General features: G+C 53.1%; 1 protein-coding gene across 1 annotated transcript; it reads right to left on the reverse strand.

Annotated features, from left to right (window-relative positions):
* Positions 1-1,001: 1,001 nt before the first annotated feature.
* On the reverse strand, positions 1,002-1,949 carry Foxe3 (forkhead box E3). The gene has a single exon (XM_047519730.1). It carries the CDS (start codon positions 1,947-1,949, stop codon positions 1,002-1,004), a length of 948 nt encoding a protein of 315 aa, XP_047375686.1.
* Between the last annotated feature and the right edge of the window lie 7,552 nt (positions 1,950-9,501).

The following is a 9,501-nucleotide window of genomic DNA, read 5'->3' on the forward strand; positions in this document are numbered from 1 at the left end:
CTTATCCAAAAGATGATGCCAAATAGCAGGCAAGCCTGCTGCCCAAATGCACTCACATAAGCATGCAAACACCCATGAACATCCTATCTCATCTCTACCAGGTTGAGATGCAGTAGATGGGATTTGGCTCGGCCAATGTGCAGTTATGGCCGAATCATCTCCTTCCTGCATTTCATGAATCTCCCCCTGATGACTCACAAGAAGGTTCCCTGTGTGGCATCCCAAGATGCAAAACTCACCCACTGTCCTCCCCCAAACACTCCCGAGTCACCAGCCAGCACACCAAGCCCAGTGAAAGGCTTCTTTCTTTTTAATTAAACCAGATTTAATTAAAAAATAATAACCTGATAAATCCTATGCTTTCCAGGGCATAGGGCAGACATAGAAGCCCACTAATTCCCCTCTCAGTCAGGAGTCTTTGGTGCTGCTTGTCTCAGAAATCTCCAAGAACTGTCCTCAGGGCCTGGAACAGGCAGCCAGGTATGTCCGGGTGGAAGGGGAGTTGAGAAACAGAGGACAGATAGGTAAATGGCGGTGGGTGAAGTACAAGTAATGAACCCAGCAGTCTGACCTCTAATGTATTGGCAAAACACGAGATGAGGTTGACCAGGTAGAGTCAGTTGAGGAGGCAGTTGAGACCAGAGGTTCCAGAGACTTGGAACTCACCAGGACACCTGGGGGAGCTCGCTGGTGGAAGTCTAGCTCCCAGGGACCCATACCGCTGTGGGGGTGCAAAGATGGGGGTTCATAAGTAGAGGGAGAAGACATGAAGGGCTCACAAATTGGAGGGGACCTTTCAGTCAGGTGTCGAGACGGAGGGAGTCTCCTCAGGGTTGGAGGACACTGAAGGATTCTGCAAATGTGTTCAATTCAGGAGGCAAAGATGGGGGTCTCAGAGGAGCGCCCAAGCGGGCGGTGGAGGGTGGTGGCCGCGACGGGGCCGCCCACAAGGCACGCTCCAGTCCTGAGGCCCACAGGAGCTCTTGCCCACGGGAGAAAGCTCACAGGTAGCGCTCCAGCCCCGGCGCGAAGCCCGGCTGCCTGAGGTAGGCCTCCCCAGGGCTCAGCGGGCCCAGGGAGCCGGCCGGTCCGGCCAAGGCCAGGAGGGGTTCGGCGGGCAGCGGGCCGGGACCAGGGCGCGTGGGGGGCAGCCCCAGGCGGTCGGGGGCCTGCGAATAGAGCGGTGGCGAGGCGGCGGCCGCGCAGGGCGGAAAGGCGGCGGCGTCGGGCGCGGCGCAGCAGGGTGGCTCGGGGGCGCCCAGCCCGGCCAGCTCCGGCTGCAGGCTCACCAGGCTGTCGACGCTGAAGAGGCGCGCGGGCGGTGCGGGCCCGGGGGCGGCGGGCGGCGGAGCGAGCAGCCCCGGGCCCGCGGGAGCGTAGGGCGCGTAGGGGAAGGGCAGCGGGGGCCCCGGCGGCGCGGCCGCGTGCGCGGGCAGCTCGGCGCGCTTGAAGCGCTTGCGGCGCCGCAGGAAGCTGCCGTTGTCGAACATGTCGGCGGCCGCAGGGTCCAGCGTCCAGTAGTTGCCCTTGCCCGGGTTGCCCGGCTCGCGGGGCACCTTGACGAAGCAGTCGTTGAGCGTGAGGTTGTGGCGGATGCTGTTCTGCCACTTGCGCGGACTGTCGCGGTAGAAGGCGAAGCGCTCGGTGATGAAGCGGTAGATGGCGGCCAGCGTGAGCCGGCGACCCGGGGCGTGCGCCAGCGCCATGGCGATGAGCGCGATGTACGAGTAGGGAGGCTTCCCGCGCTGCAGGGGCCGCCGTCGCCGCCGCCCCGGGCCCGGCGCGGGTGTGGGGTCCGCCTCCCCGCCACCCGCAGCCGCCTCCTCGGGCTCCCGCCCGGGCTCGGCTCCGGCCAGCGGCGACGGCGGCGGCCCCGACGGCGCGACGGAGGGTAAGGCCGGGAAGCCAGAGAAAGCGGCGGGCGAATCCATGTCGCTGCGCCCGGTCATCGGGATGCGGCAGACCCTGCCCGCGGTCGGGGAGAGCAGGAGCCGCACAGCTGCCTTATATGGACAGAACCCCCTCCCCACAAGGGGAGAGGGCTCGGACCTTCCCAGTTGGCCTGAGCCTCCCCTCTATTTTGCTTTCCCAGCCCCTTTACTGTCTCACTGCCCCCTCAATTTAGCCCCTCCTTCAGTCTCATCCTTTGGGGTCAGTTTTTCCCAGACCCTGCCTCATCTCTTCCCCATCTCCACTGGGTCAGCCCTGAGGCCCTAGCCCCAACCCACGGTATTTGATCAGCCCCTTCCCTTTCCGCCCCTCCCTCTACCCCCTCCCCTTTGGGTCAATCCCAATCACAAATCCACCCATTCAGCGCACTCTCCTGGCCCTCTCCCCATTTTGCTCCTCCCTCACCATAGACAGATCCCCTCCATGCTCAGGTCTTTCCATCCCCATGGAACAGGGATGAAAGAAGTCTTGCCAGCCCACAGTGCCTATGTGACTGCTCAGGGAGGCCCAGGGCCATGGTTGGACAGTAGGGAACCAGGGCAGAGGTCACAGAGAAGGGCAGGGGCAGAGACAGGCTCTAGGAAGAATATTTGGAGACCCCTCCCCATCAGGGTCATCATCTCCTCTCTCTGCTCCCTCTCCCACATCTCTGTTCTACCCTTGCTGCAGGCCTTGTGAGCTTTCTCTGAAAAAATAGTAAAAAGTGATCCAACTGCTTTAAATCAAGAGTCCCTCAAAACCCACAGTTGGAGATGCCCTTCTCGCTGCAGGTTTCCACACCTCTCCTGTTCAATAAAACTATTTCCCTTCTCCTTTTGTCCCTCACCCTCACACACAGAAAAAAAAATGCACAAATAGCTCTGCACAGCTTCCAGAGCTCCAAGGAACAGTTACCAGTTGGGTAACCCCCCTCCCCCCACGGCCAAAAGCTTCTACAGACTAAAGATCTGAGAGTGACTTTCTAATCCAGAGACATCATGCTCTTGTCTCATTGGGGAATAGGGAGTGTTGGCAGTTTTTGTTAAAAACAGTTTGGGCAGTACAACACCACCATCATTTAGAGGGAACCAAAGAGTGAAGGAGTCCTGTCCTAAATCACTTTGTAGTCAGGGGACTTGGAGGGCTGCCTCAGTCCCTATATCCAGGCCACTGCCAAGTCCTGTCTGTGCCACATGGATCCTGAATCCATCCCTCCTTCAGTTCTCATAAGCTCAGGTCAGCCTACATCATTCACCAAGTACTTCTGAGCCAGGTCCTTTAGACCCTGAGAGCTTGTTTGGAGGTTCTAGCAGGGGAACGCAGCTATTTTTACACCCTTGATGGTAGAACCATCTTCTATGGATGGTCTTCCCCTATCAGAAGGTCCTCCTCTTCGACCAATCATAGAACTTTGGGAGGGATGCATGTGGAGTGATAAGGGAGGAAGAGGACACCCACCTAGCCAGTCAGGTCAACTGAATCAACTCTAGTGATCAATCAGGGTAATAGATATCACAGACAGGTTGCCCTGACATCCTGGGCTAGGCTGTTTGGGAATATTCAGGGCAAGACAGAGACAACATGACTTATAACCTGGTGGAGACATGGACAATTTCCAGCTAGAGAGAGGCAGGCTGGGGACTAGGAAAGCAGAGAGGAAGGAGATGACATTTGCTCCACTCGTAACAATGATGCTCAAATAGGTCGTTCCTCAATACCCTCTGCACATTGCTTTCTACAGCCTGAGCACAGGAAAATGCAGTCACACCAAACAACTCACCGGAGAGGAGGGCCAAAAAAACAACTGCAGCAGCAGGGACTCTAGCTCCAAGAGCAGAGTGACCTGGAGCCAATTCTCATTTGAGCCTCAGTTTTCTTACCTGCCAAATAAAAGTGATAATGTCTCTTCTCAGTGTTGTTATGAGACTATGTACAAAAATGCCTGACCCACATGGAAAGAAGTACTTTTCCCCTACTACACAATTAGGATTTCCAGTAAGCAGGAGCATAAGGAGAGAAGCAGGGCATCTTTTCAGTCAGGTGTAGCATATTCCTGCAGCTAGACTTGGATAGAGAACCAGTGCTGATGGAGCCTCAGTCACCTCCTTTCCCCCTCTCCCTAAGGATGAAGCCCCTGCAAAGAAGACCCCTACCATAGCCTCTGCCTCACACCTCCAGTGAGTGAGGTGTCATGGGAAAAAGTGACTCTTATTACCTCCCATGGCCAACTGCAATTGTCTTATACTTTTAATTTTCCAATCCATGACAGCCTGAGACATACTATATGTTCAATAAATGATATTGAATGTGCCATTAACTAACCTAATCCTGAGGAGGGTGGGGGCAGGGAGCAGGGCCAAAAGGATGAGAACCCAGACTCTTCCAGTTCTTTGTGACTGTCTGGCCCCCTCCATTGGGCCTGCTTCCCAGAGCCAAGCAGGCCGGTGTCAGGGGGCGGCCCAAGAGCTAATCCGCGTTTTCAGCGTGGCTGGGCCCTCTTTTCACAGGCCCTGGGCCGGACGTGATGCGGCTGAGCATCCGGGCATAAGATGGCCAGTGAAGGCGGCCCCTTTCTCATGGGCCTGGATTCCAGGCGGCCCAGCGTCTGAGTGGAGCCCCTGGGGCGGGAGGAACACAGTGGCTGGGCTGGGCAGTCCTTTGTCTGACCACACTGGGTGGATATTCAGGCTGGCAGGAGGGATTAATGGCCAGGGATTGGCCCTGGGGCCGGCCTTCCCACTGCCCTTTGGAGGCCAAAGGCCCAGGTCAGGGCACATAGTGTTGATGGCTCTCTAGATAGGAGTGGAAATTCCCACCCTTGTCCAAAACTGTTTGCACTATCCCCCAAGACTCTCTACCCCCAACCCCAGCTCTGCAGACTTTGAGGCAAGGAACAGAGGGTGGGGCCAGAGCTTACCAAGTACTCTGCCTAGGAGAAAGGTACTCTGCCTCTGGAGAGAAGGGGTGTGTTAACCCAATGAGAGTCCAAGGGGTTGGCCTTAGCTGTTACCAGATCCTTTAGGACTTCCTGGAATATTCCCATTCCAGAGTTACTAGTTTGAGACCATCCCAGAATTACTTATTTCTAAAGCCCTCTATCATGGCGTCTAGGAATCCAGAAATCCAGAGGCGAGAGAAGAGGCTTGGAACTGCAGGAATTCCTAGACCATCCCCAGGACCCTCTCTGACCACCCAAGGGCCTTGAGGGCTCCTGCAGGGCTCCCTCCCTCTGACTCCCTAAACTAGAGCTGCTCATTCCTCAGGGTCCTGAGACAATCAGTTCCAACCTGTCTGGCATAGAGGACATCTGGGAACCCACTATAGCAAGACCCCTTCTGGCCAGGCTGCTCCTGAACTAAGGATGAAAGGAGCAGCCCAGCCCTGCCCACAGGGCCCAGCTCCAGAGGGGCCTGAGCCAATCTCAGAAAGAAAGCATGTGCAGGCCAGAGACTGGGGAGAGCCTCAGGAAGTAATCCAGGGCAAGGGTAACTTTGACTTCTTCACTCCTCAAGCTCTTTCATTCCACCAGTCCTAAGCCGGTGTGTGGAGGCTGCCTGAGCACTGGATCCTAGTGAAGAGTTAGACTGTTCTCTGCCTTTGTGTGCTCAAGAGGAGCCAGACAAGCAGACACTCATGCTATGGTGGTCAGCGCAGGATGTGGGAAACTTGGAAGAGGGACCTCACCCAGCCTGCCAAATCAGGAGGGTTTCCTGGAAGGTGTAAAGCTCCAAATGACCAGGTGGGGAAGGACCCAGGCTAGATTTGGGTCTCATTCTCTGTCATTGCACTTACCTTGTATTATTGTCCTTTCATGTGTCTCTCTCCGCAAGTGGGCACTATATGCACTGAGGGCACATCAGACATCTCATTCATCTTTGGATCCCTGGCACTTAGTGTAACATCTGACAAGAGTTGATGACAGTAGCTGGGCACAGTGGCACATGCCTATAATTCCAGTAGCTCAGGGGACTGAGGCAGGAGGACCATGAGTTCAAAGTCAGCCTCAGCAACTTAGCGGGGCCCTAAGTAACTCAGTGAGACCCTGTCTCTAAATAAAATATGAAAAAGAGCTGGGGATTTCACTCAGTGGTTAAGTGACCCTGGGTTTAATACCCAGTACAAAAAAAAAGTTGACAGTAGAAATGTATCAAATAGTTGGAAGGATGACTGGATACCAGGTTGAGAAAACTGTGGGTACAAAGTGCTGAAGGCAAAAACATGTCTGTTCTGGGACTTCTCTCCATCCACCTGACCCTGATCCCCGTAACACACCCACTCCATACAGAACCAAAAGGAGCTACTTTCAGCCCAAGTGCCAGGTTCCCTCCCACTCTGAGTCTTTGCTAATCAAAATCAAGACAATGCAATTTGCCAGCCTTCGATACAAATACACTCATGTAATTTTCCCAAACAGCATCCCCACATCTCCTCAGACCTTTATTACACAAGGTTCATGTTTCTCTCCGAAAAGCTCCACCTCCATGTTGTCAAAACAAATAACAAATAAGTACATAAAACCTTGAGGGTTTTCCCACCCAAAGGCAGAGAGAGAACAAATGGCTTCTTCCACTGCTCCTCTGCCTGGAGGAGCCTTTCCTCCCTGACCCGCTTGGTGCATTCTGACTTTGTCCCTTGAGAGCCACTCTCAGAAGATAACCATTTTTTCTCTAGAAAACATTTCCCAATTTCTCCTTCCTCAGACAAAAGGCCTGCAACACCTCTCTCCTGACTGTACCCACAGGGACCTCAGCACACACTCCTGCCTGCCTCCCTGCAGAAGGGGAGCAGCTATGGGGTCAGGGTGAGCCCAGTCATCCTGAAACCCTGTCACAGGCTGTGAGCTTTGTGTGCATGCCCAGCTGACCATCTCGCTGAATGAATGAATGAACAAGTGAACACACGTGTCCAAAAGAGCAGAAAGTTCCTAAGCCTGATTTCCAGTTAGGAATCAGCCTCCTGCCCTCACCACCTCTCTGCTCCATGGCCCTGGGCCGAGACCCCCCACGTGGTCCTTGCCTTTGGAGGGTCCAGACTCAGCTCAGGCTCAGACAATGTTGGCTCAGCCCCGGGGGTGTAATTCCAGCCACTCCTAAACCACACACACGGCATCTGAAATATGTATACTCCACGTCATTTTGGGTTTTGGGCCGTCAGCGTTCTGACATCTGCCTCGCCTGGGCACTCTGGGATGGCTCTGGGCCTCAGGCCTCCCTGGTTCTCTTTTCTAGAGAAGCTGAAGCTGGTGGTGCTGCCTGGTTGAGCCCCAGGAGCCCCAGTTGCAGGAGCAATTTTAACCGCCCCACCCCACTCCTTTGCTCTAGGCCCCATGCAAGTTGCACACCCCCATGGCCCATGTTAGACACAAAAGCTCCTAGTGTCTGAGGACTCTGCGATAATCTAGGCCAGTGATTCCCAACGACTGGGCCCCTCACTAAAGGCAGATGGAAGCCACGTGGCACCCAGTGCTGTCTGTAAACCGAATGCATGGTGTCTCACACACAAGCACAAATGCTCCTCAAATGGATATAGTTGCTGTTGTGATAGATAAATACAACCACATTTAAAAGCTTTGCAGTTGTTTTTATTTTTGTCATGATTTTTAATCCATCAATGGATATTAAAAGCACAACTACTATCATATGGGGTAGCCAGGAGTTTTTTAAATCCTCATTCTTAATCTACTGCTAGAGTGCAATCTATGTCTTTTACAGAATTAGATATTGAGGTCCAGAAAAGGGAGAGGCTTGCCTGAAGTTCCAAAGCAAGTCAGTGCAAAGCCCAATATTGAGCCTAGGACTCTGACCCCTGGCTCCTCCTCCTCTGCATATATTCAACAGTCTTCTTACAGCACTGCATTGGTGGCAGACTGTACAGGGCTCTGGGAGCCAGAAATGGAAGGTCAAGAGTCCCTCCTACCTTATGCTCAGGAGCTGACATTTGGGTGAGAGTGAAAGATTATGAAGGGAGAGAGACACTGAACAAAGACTTTGTTCTAACTGCTAAAAGAAGTCATTGAAGGACTTGAATAGGAAAGTGCTGTAAGACTCCTGTTACACAATAACCCCTGCATTTGCGGTGTGGAGGGTGCACCAGAAGTATTTATCACTTAACATGTTTTCAATGTCAAGTAATAGAAAATTCAACCCAATTCAAACGGTAGGCAAATATGTATTCTCCCTAACAAGAAGGTCAGAGGCAGGGCCCTGGCTCCACCTTTCCTCCATACCCTGGGCTTGGCTAGCTCTCATGAGTCGGCTTCATCTTCAGGCTGCCACAAGGTAATGCCAGCAGCCAGATCTAAGACCTGGATTCCAGTTGTCTGGAAGTAGGGAGGGTGTCTATGCCTAACCCTTAGGAGAGGAAAGCTCCCAACCCCTATCTCCAGATTTCTCCTCAGCTCTCATTGGTCAGAAATGGATCACTTCCCTACTCATAGACCAATCACTGACAAGCAGGAATGACGGCTTTGCCTAACACCTACCTACTCCTGGAACTGGGGATGGGTCACATTCCCATAAAGCAGGTTACTATGTGGACAGGGATAGACAATGGGGGTGGAGGAGGGGAGGGATACCATTAGGAAGGAGAAAGAGGAGCCCTTGACATTGGCTGCAAAGAGAGAAGAGAGGAGGCTGGAGGGCCACACTGGAGTTGACTCATCAGGGCAACCTCTGTGGCCAACTCACCTTTCTACCTCGCATGCTGCTCACATAACCTGCTCCCCCACTTGGTTCTCAGCTCCTAAGGGTAAGGTCTGGGGCACTGCCCCTTATAGATCTAGGATAGGCCACTGAAAAGGAAGAAGAGTGGATGAAAAGGTGATATATTTCCACAGTAGGAAGCACTGCCTTCCATCTGAGATGCATCCACACAGGGACCAGGTAATAACACTCTGTGAATGATCATCCGTCTGGGCAAACCTGGAGCAGTCAGTTTGGCTATCATGGACCTCAGTTTCTCTTTTAGAGAAATGACAGAGGATATTCTTATTCTTTGGCAATATTTACCTCTCACAAAATATTAAGTCTCTATCACCTTGGAAGGACTCCGGGGTAAAAGATGAACAAGGAGGGAATAAGAAGAGGGAGACTTGAGTTGGTAGGCAGACAAGAACTGAGCCACGCACAATGGTGCACCCCTGTAATCCCAGCAACTCCAGAGGCTAAGGCAGGAGGAACACAAGTTCAGGGTCAGCCTGGGCAACTTAACAAGACCCTGTCTCAAAATAAAAATAGGGTCACATATGTAACTCAGTGGAGTGGCCATGGGTTCAATTCCCAGTACCAAAAAGAAAAAGATGAGAACTCCAGGCAACTCCAACTAGCTGGTCAGAGTGTGTATCTCATCCCAGCTCTGTTCTTGGTGACCTCATGTTAGCAGTTTGAAATAAGCCACATGGGAGTATTTACACCACAGAAATTGGCGAATGCTACAAATCTGGGTGCCCCCCACCAGTTGAGATCCATCTGTTAAACATTCACCAGCCCACCACTTGGCAAGACTCCAACAACTAAAATAATCAAGATCAGATGAGACTGAGGCTTTCCCATCTGGTTCAGTAGGAGGCTCTAG

Source organism: Sciurus carolinensis, chromosome 1 (genome assembly GCF_902686445.1).
Source record: "Sciurus carolinensis chromosome 1, mSciCar1.2, whole genome shotgun sequence".
In the NCBI taxonomy this organism is placed as follows: Eukaryota; Metazoa; Chordata; class Mammalia; order Rodentia; family Sciuridae; genus Sciurus; species Sciurus carolinensis.

What these genes read in the sequence shown, in the direction of transcription:
- Foxe3 (XM_047519730.1), bottom strand. Translation starts at nt 1,949, where the DNA reads ATGACCGGGCGCAGCGACATGGATTCGCCCGCCGCTTTCTCTGGCTTC.